Below are 25,727 nucleotides of genomic sequence, written 5' to 3'. Positions count from 1 at the left end.
TGTACCTCTTAATTACTTATAATCTGACTTTTCTTTCTAATTGAGGCTCCCAGCATCTGTCTAGCTACCAATACTCTTAACTACTAATTTACATTGCAGTTGGCACCTGACCTTACATGACACACGTAAGACTCTTAGACAGATAATCCTGGCTTCTTCTTGAGAATTATGTCGCCATGGAAGGGTCAGTGGTGTGAGACAGCACAGCTTGAGGTGCGAAGTGCCGCGGCGGCTAACACACTTTACCTAGCTGAGTCTGGGAATCCCTTAACAGGCTGATCCGGGCTTTTACGCTGCGAGTCCTCCTGCTTTTGTCCCGGGCAGGCATTTCTCTGCCTGTCACTTACAGGCCTTAAAGCGGCGTGTCTACGGTGGTTAATTTGCAGACATCAGTAGACACATTTCACACTGAATTCCACCCCGTGGGGCTGTGTCTAATTGGACAAATTTGAGCAGCAGGCAGAAAAGCCACCGCAGCATGGAGCATTGATATATGGGCACAGGCAGAGGGTTCCAGTCTTAAAGACACAGCTCCTCTGCTCGCCGGCCCACATCCACCAGGCTCCCAAATTCAAAACAGAGCTGTCACGTTGAGTGAGGCTTAACATCCATACCCAGAGCATCACCTGGGTGCTGCGGGGCTGCAGCCGCGTTTCTCGCCTCTTACTCACTCTGCTAACTTAGAAGTGCGCTCTGAACAATCAGGAAAGTGTTTGCAACTTTGCAGTGTGTCAAGGTAGCGTTCAGTCCAGCTCGAGCCTCTGAAATCAGAGGTTTGTTTGGCTTTAAACTGCACAGCTGCAATCCACATTAGAGTTTCTTTCTGGGAATTTCCTGCAATATCGCAGAAGGCAAGGTGGAGCAGGGAGGCATTGTTATTAGCGAGAAGAAAAAAAAGGATTTCAGATCCTTGGCAATAAAAGTGAGTTTAGGGGTTGTTTCTGGTCATAGATGTTTCTTTTCCATTTTATGTTTCTTAAGGATAATAAATGTCAGATGGCTCGAGTAGCATGTTTTATTAAAATAAGTGAATTTGGAGTTCATGAAAGAGTGCGGCATCGATAACATTGCATGCAGGATGGCTTTGTTTGTGCGGGGAATAGGGAGTGGGGTCTGGTCTGCCCCTCACCCAAACTTGTTGAGACCATTTTTAGAAGGGAGAATTTAGATTAAAACCCTTGTGTTTGCTTCATGTTTGTATCTCTGCTGAAATCACAATCAAAAGTGCCATCTCATGACAACTGTGAAATGGAACAGAAAGTTGAAGACCGTTCTGTGGTTTGGTTATGTTTTGGTTGGTTGGTATTTTGGACACTTTCATTAAGAAGTTAATTGAGATGTCAACTTCTTTTTCATAACTTGTGAAAAGATTATGATCTTCCATTGTCATTTCTGTGTGTTGTGTTCAAGGTGCTCATCTCGTTGTGTGGTGCCGCTCAGCAGAAATAGCTGCTGTGAGAAATGCAGTCCCTGAGCATCTTGGTTTGGGGTTTCATGAAAGGAATTTGGATAATATCAACTCCCTTCCCCACTGTAATTGTTTCTCAGAATGCATAGTTTCATTTTCTGATTTTTCACAGATAATGGTCGTTTGGAAAAAGATCTTATTAAGTTCAAAAGAGAAGTGCTGAAACAGCTTCCCGTGGTATGGCTTTGGTGATGAGTATTTGCATTCAGACCATTACGTCCGAGTCTGAACTTGGACTGAAAATCTTTGTCCATACAGGGAGACCTCTGGGTGCAGCAAGCTGCTCCATAGGGAAAGCCTACAGGAGAAAAGAGGTGGGTGATGGTGGTGAAGCTGTCTGGGCAGAGATGTGTGCTAGCACTGTAAGGCATGGATGCTTGGGAATGTCATAGTGAAACATGGTGCAGAGGAGCGTGTGCCAGGGAAGGCTCCTCAATGCCAGTATGTGGGTATCGTGAAAAGGTTTCTGCCAAACGGTATGGAGGAGATGGCTCCTGTTGGCAGAAGTAGGGATTGTTATCTTTTTTCACCATGGCTGATGTGTGTTTTTATCTAATGGAGTCACCAGAAGAAAATCTGGAGGTCTCTTTGGTGTCAGAATCTTTCATGTGGATATGATTGAGTTTCCTCCTCTCCTTGTAACTCGTTCCTTCAGTCCCGTAGCGTTGATCTGAGGGTTCGCTTTACTTAACCTTTTCCAAACTGGAATAAAAAGTAGCTTACTTTAACTCATACCATGGGAGCACTGTGAATTTTTCCTCTTTGGGTTACTCAAACAAGCCCTAGGCCTGGCAACTCTGAGCACTTACGAGAAGCTGCGAGTGTGAGATTTAATGCCTTGTAACTTTAATCTGCCTCCACAATAAATTATTTATGCAGCGTGTGTCAGCAGCACCGTGTGGTGAGGCAGGAAGGCTCCTGTGAAGGCAGGCAGGCCTGGCTGCCATGCTGGGGGGAGCAGGGCAGGCCTGGGCACTGGGCAGAGTTGTAGCGATACGACCAGGCTTTGCTCTGTGTTTGTAGCTTTGCCTTTCCTGCAGGCCCTGTGCTGTTCCCCACAGAACTAAGAGACTAATAACGCCTGCAGGCCCAGCTGTCACGTTGATGGGTGAGAATCACAGGCGTGCATGAGGAAGCAGACCAGTGGGGAGCCCAGCCGGGCCCTGACCACACCATCCTTCAGGGGTGCCCAGTCCTCCCTGGCCCTCTCCTTTGCATTTTTCTCCTTCTGTAAGATGCACGCACTCAGATGGCTGAGGAGGTGCTAGCTCTGTGCCCACACAGCCCCAGCTGTGCGCATCCATCGGAGGGAGCACGAGTAGCTTGCATTGGGGTTTGTAAATAGGAGTCGTTGCTTAAGTGCCAGAATTATAATTAAAAAGGTTTTCTCTTTTGGCTTTTGTCTACATACTTTCCTAATATTGTCATTTGGCAGAGCCAGGGTGTCTCTCACAATGTAATTGCCACAGAACATTTCCTTGAAAGAGCAGCAACACCCCGCCTCCTCCTAACACTTGCATGTGGAAAGCACCAACTGTTTTATAGGCATTAGTGAGTTATGCTGTTCAGTGCAAGGATGTATTAACTGTCTGTGCAGCTGAGACAGCTGTAGAACAGCTTCGGAGATGAAGTGACCTGCCCAAGGCTGCACCGCGGGTGCTGCAGCAGAGGCAGGGCTGCGGTTGTGCCTCTTCTACAGGAAAAGCACAGGGTGTGCATGTGTCGTTCCTCCTCCCCTCCTCCTCAGCCATGGCTGTAGGTTACAAACAAGCAGTAGGTGTCAATGCGTAGCAAAGGACCACAGGAGCTGCGCTCAGGCTGCGTGTCCAGTGGCAGCAGCACCGCTGTGCCACTGTCCCAGGAACAGAACCACCCCAGCTGCTGCTGTCAGTGCTTCTCTGCCTGGTTTTGGTGGGGAAGCCACCTCGAAACATCGCGCTTTTAAAGAGCCATAGTGATAATAGCAGAATTAGAAAATAAATAAATAAACAGAACAGATCTTCAAAATCAGTTGCAGAACGTATTTTCTATTTTTGGGCTAAACTTGGAAGATCTGGAAATTTTCCAGCTGTTTTGAAATGAAACCCTAAATTAAAGCAGTAGCTTTAGTGAAGGTGAGAGGGGGGTTGTTTGTTTTGTTTAATCTTTAGTACCAAGAAAATTAATCTTTTAGACAGGTATTACATTTGTGGGAACAGTAGTGCAAGGGGCAGTTAGGAACTTGTCCCCATTCAGACTGGTGAGAATACACCAGTTTGGGTAATACAAGCTCAGGTCTTCAGCTGGCCTAAATTAGCACAGCTCCATTCTGGCTCCAGCTGCAGTCCCATATTACTGTTCCATTGCAGCAGATCTCATTTATGACATGTTTTTAAAGCAGATCTGAAATGATCCAGCTTTAAAAAAATAACACTAATAAGGGTGTAGTTACATGAGCATCTTATCCTGCAGCAAAGCCAGTTTAAGAGGCTCCCAGCCCTTCCCTGACCCTGCCTTCTCCTTTCAACCCCACAGTTCATTTCCCCTCTGCTGCTGGAAGCTTTTGGTGTTTGTGGGTTTGGGTTTTTTTTTTTCCCTTTCTTGCATTGTTTCAGTCATCAAGTGGAACGCGTTTCCTTAACACATGTATGAGCAGAACCGTGTGGTGAGCTGTCGCAATGGGATGGCAATCAGGAGAAGGGCTGGGAAGCTCATGGCGTGGGGAATCTTTCAGACTGGCTCTGGTGCCAGAGTGGATGCTCCTGCTGCTACCACTAAACCCCAGCAGCTTTGCAGGGCTTTTACTCAAAGACCCAGCCATGCAAACAGCTCTGCGGGCACTCACTGCTGGGCAGACAGCAGCCTGTGGCAGTGGGCAGGAGCTCACATCCCAAAGAGCGACGTTGGCTTAGGCTTTAGCTCATGAATTCAGCAAGGCATGGTCTTAATCAGCTCCCGAACCTCTGCTGAATTAGAGCCATAGTCCTGATGAGATTATTAAGTAAATTGTGCTGATTCTTTGCTCATGACAGTGATTTGGTCTTGCCTGAGCAGTGCTTGTGCTATCGCTGGAGTAGCTGAGAGTCGGGATTTCAAGGAATCTAAGAATAGTTCCCTGTACCAGGAAATTTAGTCTACCGGGATTCTGCACTACATAGCAATGAGATCAAATGCTTTCCTAACCTATTTACTTTAAATGTATCTTGAATATTAGTAATGATGGAGTAAACAGATCTTTAAAAAGCGTGGTGCCTGCTGAATGTCTGACACGACGCTTAACGAGTGCAGGAAGGTTTTCTGTCCAACTGCCTTCAGTCTGTGGAATGTGTTTTCTCCGTGTTGTTTTGGCTGGATTTATCTCGGGCCGATCTATTCAAAAATAATTAATTGAACATTTGCAGAAACAACACGGTATCTTGGTCTTGCACATGGTACAGATTAGGTGGAAACGCCAGGCGTTTCTTCATATGTGGTGTGGTTATCAGTAGCCCTCCAAACAATGCCTGCTGATATCCTTCCTTACACATCTTTTTTAAAGGAATTGAAAAACATGATGACATGTAATGAGACCTCCCTGGGGGCTGCGCTTTGTTACCCGGTGGGAAGCAGCGCTGTCTGCAGTGCAGGGACAAGGAGCTTTGCTGGGCTGCTTGGGGAGCAGGTTGCTCCCTGCTCCTGGCACCTGCTGGGCAGACCCCACGTTGTAGCACATGATCCTGGCAACGACGACCTGGTGTGTTTGCTTGTCTGCTGCTTTCTGAGTGCAAGGTGTCTTACTTGCTCCTCTTCTTTCTTTATACGTTATATTGGTTGGAAACAAAAATCGGAGACAAACATAAAGTCTGTCAGTCATTACTAACCTGGAAGATAGACTGTGATAATAAATCTTCCTTTTTCTTTCTGGTCTTTACACACAGCAGTACAACACGCCACACAACATGAGAAGAACTAAGTTGCTCACACACGCAGTGGAGAGTAGGAACAGCGGTGGATTCAGGCATCCGTTGGCCACCATGCCTGCTGCTGCTTGCTTGGGGTACAACGAGGTTTCTCAAGTGGTCTGGATGGCCCAACAGGACTGTGAGACAAAGCACAGCATTTTTGGTTTAGCTGAATCAGGAATAAAACATTTAACCACACTCCCAGGTGGAGGCAGTGCCTAGAATAGATCGCTAAGTACAGATCCACGCTGGTGGCTTTGCCGCTTGTGGTTCTTTCAGTAATAATTTTTGCAGTAGTGCCAATGAGATTATCGTGGTAAGAGGTGCTTGTTTACATTTGGTGGTTGTTAGTGTCATTTATTTTTTGATTAACCTTTTGTGTACTACAGCTGTTCCCTGCAGTCCCGCAGGGGTTTTATGATTTGAGAATTTACGACAAAGGCTCTCTAACGCAAGGAACTTGAGCTCGTAGGATTATGCTGGACATGCATAGGTCACTGCAGGAGCATTCGCTGGTTTTCCTTCTTCCTGTAACTCTGATAACAGTTCTGTGATCAAAAAATTCAAATGGGAGCATTAGCAAATGCAAACATGCAGCTGCGTTCTCATCATTTAGACTAATTTTAAATCTTTGGAGAAAGTGCTTCAGTTTTATCTACTCACAGATAGGGAAGTGACAAGCCCGTTTATAACTATCTGTGATACAGAGCAGCAGCATCAGAGAAGCCATGGGATTTTGGAATCGGCACCGAGAAACTTTTCCATAAATGCCAGGAATAATATTATATTTGAATATTTAACCCTTACACAGGCAATTTGAGGACTGTAAACCAGATGTGCTTTTCATAATGGGAGCCAAGATGACCCTACATAAAGATAAATATAACTACATAAAAGCATTCAGGAAGGATGGTGGTGTGGCTGGGAGCTGGGCAAGGTCCGGCCAGCCGAGGGTCTGATCCCCACACAGCCACAGGCTTCTTGGGTGATCCTGGGCACGTAACCTAATCTCTGCCTGCTTCAGTTTTTCCATTTGGGAATGAGAGATAATAATACTGCCTCACAGCCACGCTTGGGGAAAACACATTGCTGCCTGTGGGGTGTGTGCTGCAAGATGGAGTCATCAGCCCGAGCAGGATCTCATCACGCTGAGCCCTGCTGCCCTGGGCAGCTTCACCTCTGCTTCCTTAGAGGCTGCTGGACCAAAATCCTCCCAGGCCTGACAGCATACCTGGGGCTTCCTCCAGGAAGTCACATCTCCAGCAAATGTTCCTGGTTTGAACATAATTTAAGTTCATAAACAGTGAAAGGATAATATGAGAAAAGGGAAATCTGCAGTAGATGAGAGTATCTGGTTTTGTTTGAGTGCTACCTAAGTAACTTGTGTTTATTGGTTATAGACGGGTGTTTTCTTTATATGGGCTCTGGCCAGGTAGCTGGTGTGGTGCTCGTGACTTGGCGTCTGCTTCTGCCCATTGTGAGTGTGCTGAGGAGAGAAAAATCCCAATTCCCTTACAATCCACTGAAAAAAAACGGGGTACTTCAAAGTAACCAGAAACAGAGGCAGGTCTTAATGGGAGGGGGAACGATACTTAAGGGTAACAGCCCCACTCCGATGCTGTCCTTGCTCTGAGTGGGTCCATAAGAGCCCAGCGATGGCTCCAAGTGCTGGAGCGCAGCACAAGGTGCGGGCAGCGCAGTCACCCCTCTTTGGAAGGAAGAGTTTTGATGTAATTGCACCCTTCAGCCATTGCCACACTTTCCTCTCTTTCAACTTCAGGCAGGTCCACACGTTGAGATGTGAAGCTGGAAATGAAACACATCTGGATATCCAAAAATGACAACAGACTTTTCTTTGCTATTTTTGGTATACAACAAAAGCTTTGTATCTTGCTAATTGAACATATGGGCTCTCGGTTGCTTTTTTCCCCTGCAAAACTCCACTTTTCCATGTGTCATCATATGATTCCAACATTTGATCTGTCAAGTCCATCTTGGCCATGTGTTTGTTGTAATCTGCTACACATGTAGGCTTGTTTTCGTGTGCGTCCTGACCTCCAGTGAGAGCTGCAGTTGTTTCCATCATGGGTAGTGTTGAGGAGTTACACATCCTTTTTATCAGTATATTTGGCCACCGGCAGCTCCTCACAGCGCAGAGCAGCAATCCTGCCAAGCCTCTGAAAGCTCCGTGTTTGGGGCAGCCCTATCTGTTTACATTGTGATACCAGATGCTGTTGCTTTTCACTGGAACAGAAGTAGAAGGGAGCTCACCAGAAGTAGCAAATAGCCCCGTGAGTACAGTCCAGCATCTCACCAAGGGAAGCGGTGGGGATTGGGGTATGGGGTAAACAGGGTGAATGCTGCATCTGACATGGAGATCTGAGACCCTCAGAGCTGCCCATGCCATGCACTCCCAGTGGGGACTTGGCCCTGCTGTTCATACGTTCTTGAGACACGACGCATTGCAAAGGCAGGATCTCTTGATTAGCATGAGCAATTCGTCATCAGGATTTTTTTGTGCCTGTGGGGGATCCACTTACTTATTTCAAACTGCAGTCCTAAATTGTTCCCATGCTTCATCGTGCTTTGATTAGCTAAAAAGTTGGAGTAACTGTTTGAGGAACTTGGCATAACTGAAAAACAGGTGATGCTGATCAGAGCGCGGGCGCGGAGCAGACTGCTGCTGCTCTGCGTGTTGTGGCCGAGTGCAGGCAGAGCGCCTGTGCAACCTCCTGAGCAGTGCAGTGCCCAGCACTGCTGCATTTTGTCCTCCAAAATAAAGGACAAATCGAAGCAAAAAAGCAAAAAAAAAAAAAAAGAGGACAACTGTGCGTTTAATTGCCTGCACCCATGTGTGGTAGCTCTGTGCCACCTTCCAGCTGTGCTGATAGTCACCTTTCTTGCAGTAAATACTGGGCCAGTTTCATCACATTTGGGTTATGTTTATAAACAACAACGCTTAGGCAAAGGGCTTTGGTTGCAGTGAGGGAAGTGGTTCATTCCTGCCCAGCAGTGAGGTGAGGCGATGCGAATCACAGAGTCACAGAATTGTAGGGGTTGGAAGGGACCTGCAGAGATCATCGAGTCCAACCCCCTGCCAAAGCAGGTTCCCTACACCAGGTCGCGTTCCCTACACCCAGAAGCTGCATGCAACAGGCAGCCCTGTGTCCGTGTTGCAACACTGCACAGCTGCCATGAACATCAAATATTTGTGCTCGAAGTCGGAGCTGAAGCAGCTTCCAGTAGGAGTATGCTGTCCCTCCCTGGTTGAAAAACATCACACATGCATCCTGCAGTCACTGTGTTCAGCTCCTGACATGCACTGCCTGGTGATTTTCTACCAAACTTCCCTTTTCTTTGAGCCAAGAACGTAGCATTAAACAAATCCGAGGTCGCATTTGAGGACTCTGATGGTCGTAGAGGTCTTCTCTAACCTGAATGATTCTGTGCCTTCCCAGTCAACTGAAGAATGAACTCTGAAGCAGAAGTTGTTTTTAACAAAACGAGCTTACAATTATTATTCATAAATGCACATGTTATGGCTGCAGTTGTTCCACTTCTTTCTTTTACAACCCTATAAATTGTATACAGAACATGAAGGCTTTACTTCTTAAATAAATGTTTTGCAGCCGCCATAAATTATCTTTCTTGCATTCATAATGAAAAAAAAAATCTCTGTTTGATGTTTTATATCCTCTTCCCTAAAATGTAAAATATGGTAGTTGGAGCCAGATTTTATCTCATTTGAAAATAAAAGAAGGTTCATTTCCTACTAATTTTTTTCAGTCTTGAGTTTGGAGTTCCCATGAAATGCTGCCCAATCTGCAGAGCAGTGTTACAATAAACTCTGCATTATCTGAGTTTGACTTGTACCACCGTGAGTAGTTGTCACCTTTAGGTGAGTTACGAACACAACCTGAGCCTCCTGTATTTCTTTTAATCCCTAACATTGGTTATATTTCATCTCCCATTGCACCCTGGTCGCTGGCTGGATATTGAATTGTTGAACTTTCCTGGACACAAACCCACGAGGACCCTGCCCCAGCATTGCTGTCCTGGAAGCGGGCCGTGCTGAACTCCCAGCTCACTGGTTTGCAAAGCAAACTTCAGCCTTGTACTATTTACCTTGGCAAGTGCCCGACCAGATTGATGATCTGTAAAGTGGATTTGTTATTTGGCTGTTTGCTTTGGCAGCTCTTGAAAGCAGTTTGCTGATTACAGTCCCAGATGTCATTGCATACATTACTGCTCTGTATAAGTTCCTTTTAAAGTTTTAATTTCGGCTACAAATACTATTAAGCTTTTTGCACCTTTCCGTCTTTCAAGTCGTGGATATTAAATATCAAGAGCCGGCAGCCTTGATTTCTGTCACTTCCCTGTTATTATCTCTGTCAGCCTTCTCTGGGCATCTCCATAGCACCAGCATCTGGGAGGAGAGCCCCGGATCAGTGCTTCCCATCCACAGCACAGCTGTTTGGAAGTTGCTCACATGTGCTGATTTCTGACTGTAGGTAACCTGAAATTTTGGCATTGCACTCTTGCAAACGGTTAGGCTGCAAATGAGCAAAGACTCAGATCGGAGGAGCTGACAAGGGCAGTAATAACATCAACTAAAATCGTGCTGTGCCCCGTCTGTATGAAGGTAGACAAAAAGCAGAGTGTGTGTCTCTGGACGTGCTTTACTTAGCTTATATCCATCCCCTCTAAACCATGATCCTGGTCTGCGAGGCCTGCACACCCAACACTCAGCAGGTTGGTGCACAGATGGGTGCAGTTGGACTCCGGGAAACGATTGGGGTCCTGGGCTGGAGCAAGCAAGCAGTGCTTCACCAACAGCAGCTTTCTTTTCGTTTGCTGGGGGCACTTTCAACTTTGAAATATTCAAGTCGGAGAAATTAATTCGCTTTAAGTAAGTTTACTTTTCAAGAGGAGGAGATCATTGTAGTATTTTTGGCCACTGCTTGAAAATTCCTCTAACCCTTTACTATAATAAGCAAATTGGGCAGATTAAAGACACATTACTCTGCCAAATGGTTTTTCTGAACTGTGCAGAGCTACCCAGGGTGACATGTATTTTTTTCTGTGGAATAGGTTGTGGGGGTTTTTGTGAGCTGCTATGCTTTTTTTAGCGCTTCCTGTTTTATTGTGTTTGAAGTGTCTTTGTGGTGACCTGTTGGGGTAAGATTCTTCCATATGGAAGTGTTTCTTCAACTTTTAATCATTTTTTTTTCCTTTAAAAAAAAAAAAAAAGATTTTAAATCCGATTTGCAGATGTCTCTGGTTTTGTGCATGGAGAGCTAGTCCAACTCACTGCAGTGTCATAGAAACACGAGTTGTGATGAATTGTTCATAAATGGTGTAAAGATGACATCCAGATATTTGCACTCAATTAATTAAGTTTCAGACCTTCTTTAAAATCTGTTTAAAATAGCCTTGGAAGAGCTTTTGTGTTTTAATTTATGTTTCTCTTCAGCAAATGGTGCCCCTTCACAGCTGTGGTGTGAAATCCTGCCCTCGCTGAGCACCTTGACGCAGCTCCCATTGGCTTTGGTGGAATGGGATTTCACCAGGAGACCCCTGCTCTGCTGTGGGCATCTCTGAGCCCAAGTCATATTAGGATAACAAGCAGTTCTGTCCTCAGCCCATACCTGGAGAAAATCTTGCTGGGATTTTACATAGGGTCAGAAAAGGTTACAAGTTTATTTTTAAGTCTACGAGACAAAATTCCTCATTAATGTGCAACAGAACGCGTTTTCCCTGCGCTCGTGTTGGACTCACTGCGTTGTAACTGAGTGCAGAGTTTGGACCACTGTATGTGCATTATAACTGCGTCCTGTTTCCTATTAGTTTTGACACTAACATCTGAATTTCAGATTTCTCCTTGTTTAGGTTTAACTGCTTGATCAGTGCTTGCAAAAGACATCCTGGGACCTCTCTGCAGTGCTCTGACTTGCACAGGGTGCGCCGGCAGAGCCTGGCATCTGCCCTGGGAGCCACAGCAGCCCGCGGTAGGGCTGGCGGAGCACGACGTGGCCCTGTAGGCAGCTGGGGCTGTCTGTCAGCCGTCTCTGGGCCTTCTCTCTGCATCATATCCTCAGCGTTTTAACCAGAAGAAAACTCTCTTTGACAGCATTTTTGAGCCCACATGTGAATACCACATGTTGAGGTCTCATGTCTGCAGTTTCACTCCTAATTAAGTGTAGATGTAAGTACTGGATATCTTATAAGGTCCTTGGCTCTCTGCAATTCACCACAGGCATCTAATTTCCACTTCCTTTGTCTTGGACCCATTATTTTTAGGAGAGGGGTAGGTGGACTCGGTGGTTACGAGTCGATTGGATTATGGGGCTCCTGCAGCCGTCAGCCTGTCAGAGGTCCTGCAGGCAGTTGTGCTGTTGGCTCTCTCTCGTTCATTATGGGTGAAATCCCCTTCCGTGCCGAAGGCTAACCCAGGCTCTGCACACCACTTAAGTCATACTAAGCCCTGAAAATGGATCTTAAATGGTATATTGGCCTTGTGCCTGTTCTCAGCACGGAGGTGAATTTCATTCTTTATGAACAGTGAGATTTCCAGTTCGGCTTAGGCTGTTTATCTTCACTGCTATGAGTATTAGCATGGTTTCTCTAAATCTCTCTAAAACTTTTGATGCCTGCAGAAGCGAAGGCTTTCTGACCTAACAACAGGATGGCTGGAAAAACAGCAGCTTTTTGATGTAGATGGGCACAGCGCTCATCTGGTTTGGATTTTCAAGGTGTTCCGAAGTCATATTGTTAGCTGCAGGAGGTCTTCTATGAGCAGTGGTCTGTGCTGACTTGCTACTGAGACCTCAGACCATTCCCAGCGATTTCTTCAGGGAAAAAACAGAGGCAGGGAGCTGTATTGTCCTACGTCCTTTGTACAGATGGAGAAAAAAGGCAGGAGGAGGAACCGGTGCAACCTCTTCAGGTGGTGCTTTCTCTTGTCCCGCCTGACAAACACCTGTAATGATACAGTTCAGATGTAGTGCTGCTTTCACAGTTGCCATGAGGAGCGTGGAGATGTGCACCTGGCAGGCTGTGTCGTTACAGGGCAGCTCTCCTTGTGCTCTGGCAGTGCTGAGCCTTGGGAAGCCGCTTCCAGCACAGTGGGCAGCTCTCCAGCGTGAGTATTTCACAGAAAGTTAGGATAGATCCCACTTCCTCTGTTGTTTTCAAAGTGTCCAACTAGATGAAAATTAGCCAGTGTTTAATTTCATGGAGGTACAGAGGTCAGGGGTTGGAGGTGCTGAGATGCTAATTCCCCACCTTGGAACAAGAAGGCAGCTCTAGAGTTGAGGAAGCAGAAAATGCAGGTGGTCTAAAAGATCCCTAATCTCACTTCCTGTTTTGGTTGCATCTAAGCAAAATCTGGAGGGATCACAGGGAGGAAACCGGCTTCCAGTGAGTGCCCCCGTCCCACCCCAGGCTCAGACAGCAGGTGAGCAGCTCAGGAAGCAGAGTCCCTGTCTGCCCCGGGTGCGGGAGGCCAGCCCCAGCCACTGCTCTCACTGCACCTCCTGCCCTTCTCCTCTTGGAATCTTGTTTTCCACTTTTTGGAGATTTGTGAAACACATGCTCTGGAGGGGTCCCAATTTTATTTTATTTTTTTTTTTCACAGCAAGAAAAGAATTACTCTTTGCATTGTAAAATGCCTCACGGAAAAGTATGCTCCTACTTCATAACGGACTCGCCTGGCCCAACTCAGCAATCCGCATTTCTCATCACTTCACAGTGTGCTTTTATAGGGTATAAAAGCAGTGTTATGATCCATGTTCCCAAACCGTGCCTGGGCTAGCAGGAACATCCATAAACACGGCAGACAGGCAGCAGAGCCGCGCCGCCATCTCCTCGCGTTGGAGCGCTCCCCAGCACCGCTTCCCTGCTGCACTGTGGAAACCACTCGTGCCTCTGCTGACCTTTTTAATGATCAGAGGTGCCTCGTCGTGCTGGAGTGCTTAGGAAAAGCTGCTTCTCCCAGGATGTGTTTCCAACGTGTTCACTTGTTGCACTTAAAAGTAGTTTTTCATTTAATGCCCCACTTTTTTTTCTCTCTTTCCCTCGATTTAAATCAGTCTGCGCACAGAGAGATGATTGTACCTGGCATTGGCAAAGATTTTACTTCATTTCCCCCCTTTCCTTTTTCTCTCAGTCTGTGAAGTGGTGATTGTTGTGTCTTTGCTTCACTGCTTGATGGCTGGTTTATGTTTGAACAGCTATGCGCTCCGTTCCAGGAAAGTCTGTCTTTGTTCCAGGGCTTCCAGAGCAGAGGCTTTTTCCACCTTGATCTTTCAGCAGCACACTAAAACATTTGGCAAGTTTTTTGTCACATTTTTTGCTGCTGTCCAGGGTTTCTGAGAGATTCCCCTTGGACAGCTTCCACCATTCAGCTTGCCCACTGCAGGAAGCACCGTGCCTGGATGTAGGCAGCCCCATGCCAGAAGTACTGCGTTGCTCTCAGGTCTCCATCAGCCATTGCCAAACCTCTCAGCTCTCCTTGGCCATCTCAGGAGTGAGTTCCCTCCCGTGAGGGCATGTGAGCAGCTCCCACGTGACCAGAGGATCCCCCTGATAGTCAGATCCCTGTTCTGTGTTGAGTTCCCCAGAACCTCACGATTAGCCCCACTTCTGAGAGTTCAGAGAGGCTTAATTCTACTGTAAAGCTGTCAGCAGTGATTTTATTTTTTTTAAGATGGATTTTGGTTCTTGTACAGAACTACTTCTCTCTAAATTCCTTTTCAACCAAACACACTTGTCATTTCTCAGCCATTAAAGACAATAAACTCCATCTTTGGATTTTTACATGCTGCACTTAGTTTATAATGATAGATACTTGTTTATAACGCACTGAAGATTTTTGTTAGCTTTCTGGCATAAAAATCAGAATCTTCTCTTTTGATTCCTAGTTATTACTAGCAGGTTTATCCTTCAAAATATGCTCGAGTTATGATTTCAGTAGAATATTTATTGCCCACCAGCATGGCAGACTGCAGCACTCTGACTCTGTCTCGCCGTGTCCAGCAGCGTGATGATGATCGTCTCGAGCTATTTCCAGCAGGCAAGGAGAGTTTGCAGGGGGATTTAGGGATTGCATGAGGACTTAAGGTACCTGATGGAGCTGTGGGTTCCTGTGAGGTTGGACGGCTTTCCTGCTCAGCGAAGGGACTTTGTGAGGCAGAGAACAGCTTTATCACTGGGTTTAAATGCTGTGAAGGTTTGCAGAGCTGGGTGGCTGCATCAGCCCTCCTGGGGGAGCTTTGCTGATCCCAGAGGAGATTGGAGGGAAAAGCTTGAGTGGTTCTTCCCAGCACTGTGCAGGGATGGGGCCTATGGGATCAGTGAGGGGTCTGGGGCATTGAGGTTTGGCCGTGCAGATGCTGAGGTTCCTCCTTTGTCTCTCGCTGTATCCCTGATTCCTGTGGTCTTTTGGTGGCTTCTGGTTGAATGGTCAATCCCAAATTACGTTATAGGTTACACTGCTCCATACATCACAGCAAAGCATGCCCTTGCTGCCAGTGTTCCAAAATGGCTTTTCCTGAAGGAAGAAATAAGAACATTGACTATAAAAACCCATTTGTCCTGCTTCAGAGTTAGAGTGCGCTGCATTTCGTGAATTAACAGCACAACATGAATGCCCAGACCTCCCTCTTACACTTGGTTCTTTTGCTTTTGTTGGGGCTGTGTACCCACTTTCTCTCCTTCCAAGAGCAGCAAGCCATCCTCGCCTCAGTCCTCCTTGGGTTGGAGTTGTTGCTGCAAATCGCTGAGCGCAAACAGGAGGCATGTGGAAGGGTGAACCTCCTGCCCTCTGCACACTGCCGTGTCTGAGGATGAGAGCGCGATGAGTTAAGTGACCGAAAGCTGTAGGCTAGGACACGCCAGCCGCAATAATTTTTTCACTCCATCATCTCACCTTGCAGTGTCACTCTGCCTTACGCAGCCAGCAGAGCTCTGATGGATAACACAAGTGACAAGGGCAGAACCTCCGCAGCGTGTTCGGAGCAGCCGTCGGGCCGCGTGGACGGGGTCCCTCCATCCTGCAGCCATCAGTGGGGATGCAGCCCCGCTGCTGAGAGCCGCCGCGCGCTCTGGCCCTGCTCCAGAGCACATTTGAGCACACCCATAACCTTCAGCATATATATACAATCCTTCAAGTCGCTGTGGCCGTTTGCTTGCTAAAAATGAAGTATATACTTAAGCTGGCTTGCGACCAGAGATTTCAGTGCTTTGTAGGTCCAGTCCTTGTTGGAGCTAAGATAGCTCGTGCAGCTTGGCACACGCTTTTAATGAAGTCAGAATCAGGCCAAAAGAATTTATCTATCCTGACTTGGAAGGCTTACATGGAAACCAGTTGAATGTTTTTCGAATTTTTATTATTTTCTAAACATAAAATTTCACATTTCCTTCTAGTCCTTAAAGAAACACATTTTCTTAATGTTCTTGGAGGAACATACAGACTTGGGTTGGGCCATTTCCAGATCACCCGGAGCTGGCTGGGGGTGTCTGCTCAGCACTGCACGGCTCCTTCCAACTCCGTCTGGCATGGCCTGTGTGGGGCACTGACCTGCTGCTGCCCTGGGGGCTGCACCTCAGTCTTCCAGCTCTCCCTGCCTGTGAGCAGCACAACTCCTTGTTTCAGTGCTCATAGCTCGTAGGATTTGGCTGTAGGTATGTTCTGTATGTTCGCCTCCATTCACTGATCTCGGTAGCTCAGTAGCAAGAGTGAGTTTCCAAAGCAGTTTTGATGTTGGCAGCACTGTGCTCTTACATCAGCCCTGAACACGGGCATCTCTGTCACTCCAGTTCAGTATCGGGATCCATCTCCTGCTGTTTGTGAAGTATTGCAGAATATGAGCAGGGAAGCTGTGGTTACAGCAGGCTGAGCACCTGGTATTAGATGCAATTCTAATACACCGAATGTTAACGCAGGGGGATTTGCTGCACAAAGCATCAGAAGAATGGTATTTCTCCTCAATCATGGGTGTCTGGCAGGGAGCTGCTTTACTGACATGGAAACCCCTACTACAGAAGACTCAGATACAATGGTTTCTGCACAGGGGCTGGAAACCACAAGTGCTCAGTGCTTGCTGACACCGGGGTGCGGGGCTGGGTGTGCTGTGCTGTGCTGCTGGGCAGCAACTGGCCCAGGCCATCACTGCAGCCCGGATGGAGTTGGCCTTTCCAAGCATTACATTCTTTGTTTCTATTACACACAAAAAAAGATTCTCCTGTTACAGAGTGAGTGATATATTAGTATATAGCACAGTTCCAATGTTTTTTCAACACTAAGATTTTTTTAATTCAAACGAAACAATCAGAATTAAATTCCCTGGCTCAGAGAGTTACCACTAATTCTCAAGCAATGTGACAAATCCACACTTGTGTCTCAAAGTGTAACATAAGAGCCTGGTTATCCGGAAAACCCCAGTGAGTTGTCAGGCCTTTCCTTACACATGGGCAGACGTGGGCCCTTCGTGGTCTGTGTCCTGTGTACGTGTGTACATGTGTGTGTTTGCATGTGCCACAAGGTTGGTAGCAAGCACCATAAGTCTTGCTGTTTTCTTAAAGGAAGTAGCAGTAGATAAGTCAAGTCCCTCCAGTAGAATCGGGCAATTTCTGCCTTGTGAGATGAGGGCACTGGGGCAGCGCAGGGCTGCAGACAGCCACACAAAGTTGGGAATTGCCTTGTCCTGTGGATGGGAAGCCAATAAGGATCATACCTGTGTATCACAGGTGGATCCTCCCTGTGTCTTACAGTTTTTACCAATGGAGCCACTGTAGAGACTGGAGCATTGTAAAACTGCAGGTTTTATTCAGGTGGAAAGCAAAGCGAGATAGAGGCTAAAAATGCCTTTGCTAAGATGTAATGGAGTTTACTGTGCAGGTAAATTTCTGAAGCACTGTCACAAATCTCAGCCATCAACTTGCCGTAAGCTTAACTAAGTCCTGAGTCTGTGAGAGTGGGAAATTTCACCAGGAGAAAAAAAGTCTCTGGATTTTCTAATTTTAACCGGGACCGAGAATTATAAGTATGTGAATACCACAAGAAAACACTTCCAACTCCGCTAAAACTAAAAAGTGCCGCAGATCTCTTGTGAATCCTTTTTTAATGAAATTTCCAGAGCTGGAGGTTGCAGGAGCACCAGGTGGAGTGCCTGGCGTGCAGGGCACGGCCCACAGCCACCCCATGCCCACAGCCCCATGCAGAGCCACCCGGCTATGGGATGTTCCATGAGCGCTGGGTTAGAGACACGCTCGGCTCTAGGGGCAGCTTGGCACTGCTTGTAGCATTCTGGATATTTTCCAGGCGTTCTGATGTTCCAAAGCTGTAAAGAGTTAAAACAGGCAAGAATCTTGCTATTCCAGAGGAAAAGAATATTTTCCCTGATAATTTATTTTATTATCAAAGGGATATTTTGTTCTTGAAATGGTATCCAGTTCTACTGTAGTCACCCTGTCCCCATGGCAGAGCCAGCGCTCATCTCCACCTTCTGCGAGATGGCAGAGCCAACCTCTGTACCACAAAGTTGCAGCACAAACAGCCCCAGACCCCCATTTCTTGGCTTTTACCCTTGAAGTCCTGCACTGGAGGGGCATCGCATCCTGCCATGGCTCTTTGCCTTGTCCTTCCGCCAACGTGGGGAGTCTGAGCTTGGCTGTGGCACTTGGTTCAGTGCAGCAGTGCCACATGGGTGCTTCAGGTCAGTGCTGTGGTGCCACGTGGGTGCTTGGGGTCAGAGCTGCGGTGCTACACGGGTGCTTGGGGTCAGTGCGGTGATGACACGCAGGTCCCTCGATCCCACCGGGTTGGCGTGGAGCAAATTTCAGGGAGCGTCCGAGGCAGAGGCAGCTGTAGCAAATGCATTTAATCATTTGTGTTCTGACCTTAGCCCAGACGCAGAGCTGGAAGTTGGACGCGTCCTCCGTCAAGGCTCCTTTGGCTGATGGTAACGCGGGGCAGCCTTGCTCTGAGGAAAGGCAGATCCTTCAGAAAGGAGAGTAAAAGGTCAGAGCTAATCCGAAAGGACAAGCAGTGTATGTCTGTGTGTATATTGGGTTTCACATATGAAATCCAGTCATGATAAATCTGATGGCTTTAGAAACATCTACTTTGATTAATGAAAACATAGTTCCCATAGACCGTGGGTTTCATACTTCAAAGTTCTCCTGGATTTAGGACCTTAGGTTTTGCTTATTCATATAACATGCAGGAAACTATTTTTAAATGAATAAGAGAGTTTAAAAAAAAAAATAAGGCAACATCGATGTTTCAACATCGGAGGCAGAGATAGACTGGATAATAAGGAGCAAAATTAACAAACAGCAGACGTTTTATTATGCATTTTACAATAATGTTTACATTCTTTCCCTTATATTTGTTTTTCCTTGAAAAGATTTATGTATTTATAAAAACATCTCACTGTTCCAGCTCTGAAAATCACAGGCTCTTCCCTCCGTTCGAAAGCCTTCACCGTGGCTGTGATCACTGGCCCCATTCCTGGGCCCAAAACACTCACCCTGAGCCCGGGCTTAACCCTTCGTGCAGGGGGAAGGAGCTGAGCAGGAGGAGGAGGAAGGTGAGGCAGTCCAAAGCTTTCACCATGCAGGCCTGGACACTGCGATGCACTGCCAGCTCCTTTGTCCCAGTGCTGCGCCTTTGCTTGGAACCCATTTAGAACCAGTGGCAGAGGAGTGAGAGGTGTTTTTGTTTGCAAGCTGCTGTGCACCCAGAAGGCACGCGGGAGCCTCGCAGCAGCGCTCATCCCAAAGTCCAGTGGGATTTGAGTGTTCACTGCCCGTGAGATCGGGCATTCCAGCAGAAGGCTCCGTAAGTGAAATGCCTTTGCAGGAGACAGAGCTGGTGAATAATGCTCTGTTCATGGCAGAAGCGAGCAGTTCTGAAAAAAACCACCTTGGGAGGGACAGTGGTAAGGAAGTTCCTCGCAAAGGCTCTCGCTGCTGCCATCGTGTCCAGGGGCAGCGGTCAGCACACACACCTCTGTTCACAGCTGGACATGGCTGAGTTGTTGCAGTCGCCAGCCGGGACGTGCCCTGCCCAGCAGGGATCAGCACAGAGCGTGGGCAGCAGCACAGGGCACTGCAGGTCTGAGCATCCCTTCCCACCGCAGCCAGGGAGGGGATCTGTGCAGCTCCCAGGCAGTGCTCCGTGGCATTCCCCCCTGCAGTAACAAACTTACGGCATGGAAGCAAGTTGGCAAACCTTGTAGGAAAGTTCAGCCACTCATATTTAAATGGGCTGTTATAATTTGACTCACTGCTCTGGGCAAGGAGTTTCCATGCTTGGTTTCTAACATCCCGTAGGGCTCTCACTCGCAGCTGAGGTGGCGCTGGGCAGCTCAGTGCATCCCCTCTGCTCCTCCACATCCAGCACAGCAGCACCCAGCCTACATCTTCTTGGACGCATCTTCCATTGCTTAAAATGGACGGATCGTTTCCTTTGCTGTTTACTCAGTTATTTTTGCTCACACCTATGTTGCAATATGCAAGGTGAGGCTCAAAACTGTCAAGCTCTTTAATAGAACCATTACTGTATTTTTGGAGAACGTTCTCTTTTTGATTTACTGTTCCTCAGAAGACAGGAAATGGAGCTACTTGATTTCATACTTTAAACAAAGCCGTCCAGAGGTTTAATGAAAAAAATTTCCCCTGGCTTTCGAATTAAAGCGCTATGGTGAAAGATTTAGCTTGGCTGTTTTGACTTAGAAAAATAACATACTAGAGGCATTAAAATCTTTTGTAAAAATACTTCTTAGCACTAGATTTTTCGGAGGAGAAAATAACCTGATTTTCTCAGCCTCTGTCGCTAAGGCTAGCTGTGAAACAAAGGGAAGCTTCCAAGGCTGGGGTGTTTTTCTTTCCTTCTGTAGAATTTATTTTCCTTTTCTATTAAAAGCCTTGAAACAATTGAAATGTGAAAGACAAATCCTGTGCTTCTAAGCAAGGTAATTTGGTATGAGTGATGGCAGAGCCTCTGCCATGAGGACAACGTGAGGCGTGTTGGGCAGAAGGATGCAGGGCCCAATCCTGCACTGCTGCATTCAGAGCAGCTCTGCTGGGAGGCCGACATCAGTGGGAGGACATGGGTGGGAGATTGGTACTGGGAGGAAATGGGTTTTAATGGGAAAGTTTTGTGTATGGAGCAGGATCAGCTGGGAGTGTTTGGGGCAAGGGAAAGCTAAACACGCCAGGATTGCAACACAGAGCACTTTTGACCTAAATGTTTAAGCCAAGGTTTCTGCTTGTTCCCTTTCGTTTGGTTTGACGTTGGTTTGTGTTTGTAGTGCAGTGGGTCTGGGAGGCAGGGGGCATGGCACAGAGCTGCCGATGCTCTTCATTTCCACCCGATTTCAACTTCAGTAAATAAGGAGAGAAGGAAACATCCTGCCAGCCTGAAAGCACCGCGCCGTGGGCTGAAGCACTCACACACATTTAGCCGGTGCCATTTTTTTTCAGGGACTTCAGTGAGGTTTCACCAGGATTTCACAAGTAGCTGCTTGACTGCAGTAGCACCTGATTTGCTTTGAGTTGTTTCTGCACAAATTGCTGCTTGCGGGTGGAACTGGCTCCACCATCGGGTGCCAGTGTTGGGGACAGCAGAAGGGCCAGCTGTCACACAGCGGGGTCGTGCACCCATGGCTGGCTGTAGGGTTTCAGCAGTTGGTCGGGGATGTACCTGTAGCCACCTGCCTCCCTTCAGCCTTTGTAATCCCAGGTCTGCAGCAGTGGGATTTGGGGAGAGGGACGCTGCCCTGAGTCTGATTTGTACACTTCCCTCTGGCCGACGATGAGAAATTTGATACGTTATCAGCTGAGATGCTGGGACTGACAAAGGGAGAGTGAGGCAGCCAGAGAGAGATTACAATTTAATAAATAGCAAAGATAGGGTTAGCCACTATCAGTTTAAGTTTAATACCATTAGCCCTTGTGCTGGTGGTAGTGATGTATGTAGGACAAAGCACCCAGAGGCTCCGGGGAGTAACTGGCCCGTCTGCGGTTTCAGGCACTTGGCAGGAGAATTTCCCAAGGTGTAAAAATACCCAGGATGAATCAGAATGATAAAAATGATTTCTCTCTGATACTTCTGCCGACTGTCGGTGCAGCAGCAAAAAACATAGGAAAAGCTCTCCTAATCAGCCTCATTTTTCCCAAAACAGATTTTTGTGTTGCTTTTCTTTTTCTTTTTTTTTTTACATAGGAGGGGCACAGAGGCAGTGCTTGGTGCTGTGTGGGACCTGCCTGCTCTGAGCAAAGTCCCTTTGTCCCCGCAGCAAGTTGGGGAATTGTGACAGGACACCCAGATGGGAATGATGCTGCCAGACCTGTGCTCGTAACACGGAAAGGGAGTGCAAAGGGAGGGAAGATAAAAACCCGAGCGTCAGCAGCCTTTCGGTTTTTTACAAGAAAGCTTTCTGTGCAGTTAATCCCTCCAACCTGCATCTACATTAACACTTGCACCTCACACGTTGCTGCTAAGAAGTTTTGGCAGCTCCTGGCCCTGATTGCAGAGGTAACGCTACACTTGTCTCCTTTGCTCTCACTCAAGTATCTCTGGAACCAGAGACCAGCACTCTCCGAAGTTTCTCCTTGTACACGTATGCAGTCAGCTTGGCAGAGCTTCAAAAGCCATTTGCCTTATTATTCATATGTCTGCTTATAGGAGCAGAAATGCTCCCATTTCTCACTTTCAAAATAAGAGCAGACCCCAGCAGAGAAGAGATTTCTCATCAGTGTTTCTGGCACAGCAGTGTGAGCTCATCACTGCCCTGCTGGGTGTGGGGAGCGGAGTTAGAAGCCCCCGATAGGCAGGAGGGCACATGAACAGCCTTATGGAGAGCACCCAAAATCAGCAGGCTCCTGAGGTATGAGCAGAGCGGGGCCTTGGGGTCTCAAAAATCCCTATGAAGGATGACTTGAAAAAGGAGGCTTCAAAAAAGACCAAATTTTGCTTTTCCTCCTGCAGCAAGGATGGCTGACAACGTGGAAATGTTGCAGAGACTCAGACATAATAGAAATTACTTAGCCTCCTCGCTGCATTTTCTCAAACAAGCTTCAAGAACCCTTGCCTTTAAACAAATTAGGAGACTGAAGTAACCTTATAAATCCAAAGACCCATTAAAAGTTGAAATATTTGGTCATTCCTCCTCTCAGTTCAAACTGGGATTCATCCAGAGTTCAAGTGCGTGTATCTCACGAGAGCCACGGTCCCATTTTGTAGAGGTCCATTTCAGTGTTGATGGTTTTCTAGTGCCAGGAATCTACTCTGCAGCCAGGCAGGGAGATAAATCAAAGCTGTGCGCGCTGATGAAATTCAGGAGCCAGAAGTCACCATTGCAGCCCATATAAATCCCTGGATGCCAGCCCTTGTGCTTTTGTCCGTGCCATTAGAGTTCAGAATTATCTGCCCCTCTTTGCTGATGTATGGATTAACCGGCTGCCCGAGTGTTTACTAACGGTTATCACCCGGTACTTTGGACGTTATCAGAGGAAGGGACGCCTGCCGCAGGGCTCGGTCTCTCACCCTTTCTATTACCACCTGTCAGTGGCAGAGAGTGTGCTGTGAAGCTGTACAGTCACAGAGCACAAGTGTAGATAGTTTCTGACGGCTGATCAAAGGGGAAAACCAAAGGCCTGATAACAAGGACGTGTTTCATGTACTTTTAACTTTGAGAAACATTGGCATTTGCATTTTTTTTTCCCCTCTGCAGGCTGGCAGAAACCAGGCACAATAAATACTGCGTATTCAGTTACCTAATAGTGGGGTAAACGGTATGTGCTTGAAGCAACAAAGCCTGACTGCAGCCTTGCTCCAAGTGGGAATGGCTTCAGAAGCCTCTGCAAAAGACTTGCTGTACAACAAAGCAGAATGATTTTAATTTGTACTTCGAAGTGATCTTGAATTCAGAATCTAATCTTTGCATTCGGCAGAGCATCTTATACTGCTGTGAATGAGGTAATAACTGTAAGCCAAAGGGTTCCTTTCAGTGTCTCTGTAGGTGCATGCGCTCCATCGTAGCCAGCATCCTGGTAAAGCTCTGCTGATGAAAGGGTCTCTGTTAGCTCCAGTTTCAGGTAACATTTCCCAGTGCTGGGACAGAAAATCCACACAGCCAGGCTGAAAGCAGGGCTCGCTGTTTTCCTTCAGTATCTATACCTCAAGCACCAAACAAAGCAAGCAAACTGGTTGCCTTTCCCTCACCAATGCAACTCTGCACAAGAGCAAGAATGGGACAGAAACTGCAGTTTGTGGCCAGCGGAGCACAGGGGAAGGTGCTCGACAGCAAAGCAGTGAAAGACAAATCAACTTTCAGACTGATTTCTAGTTGTCTAAAGTACTTAATAACCTCTGCAGGTTTTTTTACAATTCCTGATTCTCTTGCATTTGCATTGGGGTCATTGTTCTGATTGCAGTGACTGGTTGGAGTGCTGGTGGGGTCATTATGCTGGCTGGGAGCTTTTCCCAGCTCTCACTATCAAGAGACCAGAACTGTCTGTGTTTGCGATTTAACATTTTTGCTTAAAGCTTCCACGTACCTGAGTCCCTGCTTGCTCCTCCAGTGCTGTTAACACCAACATTTTAACTAACATGCCAAAATTAGCTTTTCAGGAACTCCAAACGCGAGACCTTCTTTCTTTCAAATGCCATAAGTATTATAGATGGAAGTGCTGTGGTCCCAGGGTCTCCCGAACATCTCCCATTTGTTTGTTGAAGGTGCCTTTGACCGGAGCGTGACCCTGCTGGAGGTGTGCGGGAGCTGGCCCGAGAACTTCGGTCTCCGTCACATGTCTTCCATGGAGCACACTGACGAGGGCCTCCGGGAGCGCCTGGCCGATGCGATGTGCGAATCCCCCAGCAGGGACATAGTGGGATCAGGAACAGGTACAAAGAAGAGGTGTGATCAGAGATCACGTACATCTCACCCAATGGTGATTTTTATTTTTATTTTAAGCTTTGCTTCTCTTGTTCCTCTGCGCTCTACCTCTGACTTTACGGGGGTCTCGGTGTGAGAAAAGTCAGAAGCCGCTGCTAGGTCACATAAATGTAGTCAGGGAGGCCTAAAGGGACGTGAAATAAAATGCTGGCTTTAAGCTCCATGGCCCTGCTGCGGTGATGAGGATGCTCCTCCCTCCCCAGCCAACACAGGAGCGTCGCCAGGCTCTGTGCAGATTGCTGCCCTTGCCCACGCTGATCCAAACAATGTCATAATTGCACACATCCTAATTTTGTGTCCTGAATAGAGCCGTTGTGAAACTGGTTCCGTAATCCAAATTAATCCATCTTCATCAGTGTCCATTATATTGATAAATTATATCATCTGTTTAAGTAAATGGAATGGCACGTCAGAGATTATGCTGCTCAGAAGGGGCCCAGCGGTAGGAGATGTTCAGAAATGTGAAAGCTCAGTTGTTGTGGTTTTATTGTCTCCATTAATTTTGACTTGTGTTAAAAATGCCCTCTAGTAAAAGGTCTAGGCCCATCTTTGATGTGTGCACCGTTTGTGTTGAGACCAGCAGCTCACAGCGATGGTGGCTTCTAACGTCAGCTGCCAGCTCACTTGTCACTCTTTTGGCAGACTGCCTGGGAAGGAGGAAAGGAAGAACTCAAGCAGTAATGTAGGGCTATGCCAACCTCCTGACATCACAGAGAGGCTGCGTAGGGCAGGAGTTGCTCTTCCTTGCCCTGCTGTGAGCACTCTTAGCTCTGCGCTGCTCCAGCTGGAAGAGGCTCAAGGGCTTTCCCATCAGGGCTTGTCCCTCACTTTGCAGCTCACAGAATCGTAGCAGGTCACCACACTGCTACCACCTCCCACTGACTGGAGGAGATTGAAAATCAGCAGTGGAAGTCCCTGCATGTAGGTGCAGGCAGCAATAAGCAAGCTGCCGCGGGGTGCAGATCACCCTTTCTACCCCAGCTTGTCATTTCTCAAACTCTTTCCTCTGTAGTGCTACTGCTGAAAAAGATGCAGTCATGGGATGGTTTAAGATTCAATATTAACAGAAAGGTTGAACTGAGCACTAAGTATGGGTCTCAGTTACAAATCTGGTGCATGTTCTCGGTAGTTTGCTGCCTTGGACAAGGCACTGAACATGCTCATGGTTGCTCCATCACTGCAGTGGGAATAGAGATGCCTCACATTGCAGGTGTGGAGTTTAAGAGGCTCCTGTTTTCAAAGGGCTGTGAAGATGGAAAACCAAGCTGTGCAAATGGAGAAATGCACTTATTTCATCACTTAGTGACCCATACTGTGAGCAGAATGAACTTCCTCAGATGGATTGGCTCCCCTGAGTTTGGGTACCTGAGGGGA

General features: G+C 47.2%; 1 protein-coding gene across 3 annotated transcripts in view; it reads left to right on the top strand.

Annotated features, from left to right (window-relative positions):
* The window catches only part of BCAS3 (BCAS3 microtubule associated cell migration factor), a gene marked incomplete at both ends in the record, with an annotated part of 301,055 nt that overhangs the window by 259,943 nt on the left and 15,385 nt on the right, over nucleotides 1-25,727 (top strand). For all 3 annotated transcript variants that reach the window (XM_079545130.1, XM_079545129.1, XM_079545128.1), the window contains one exon: nucleotides 24,134-24,301. In XM_079545130.1, coding sequence (XP_079401256.1) covers nucleotides 24,134-24,301 — 168 coding nt within the window. The remainder of the gene's footprint in view (nucleotides 1-24,133; nucleotides 24,302-25,727) is intronic.

The sequence above is a fragment of the Tetrao urogallus genome (assembly GCF_951394365.1).
Source record: "Tetrao urogallus genome assembly, chromosome: 20".
Lineage (NCBI taxonomy): Eukaryota > Metazoa > Chordata > Aves > Galliformes > Phasianidae > Tetrao > Tetrao urogallus.
Note: the sequence above shows the minus strand (reverse complement) of the source record. Positions and strands in the feature narration are given on the sequence as shown.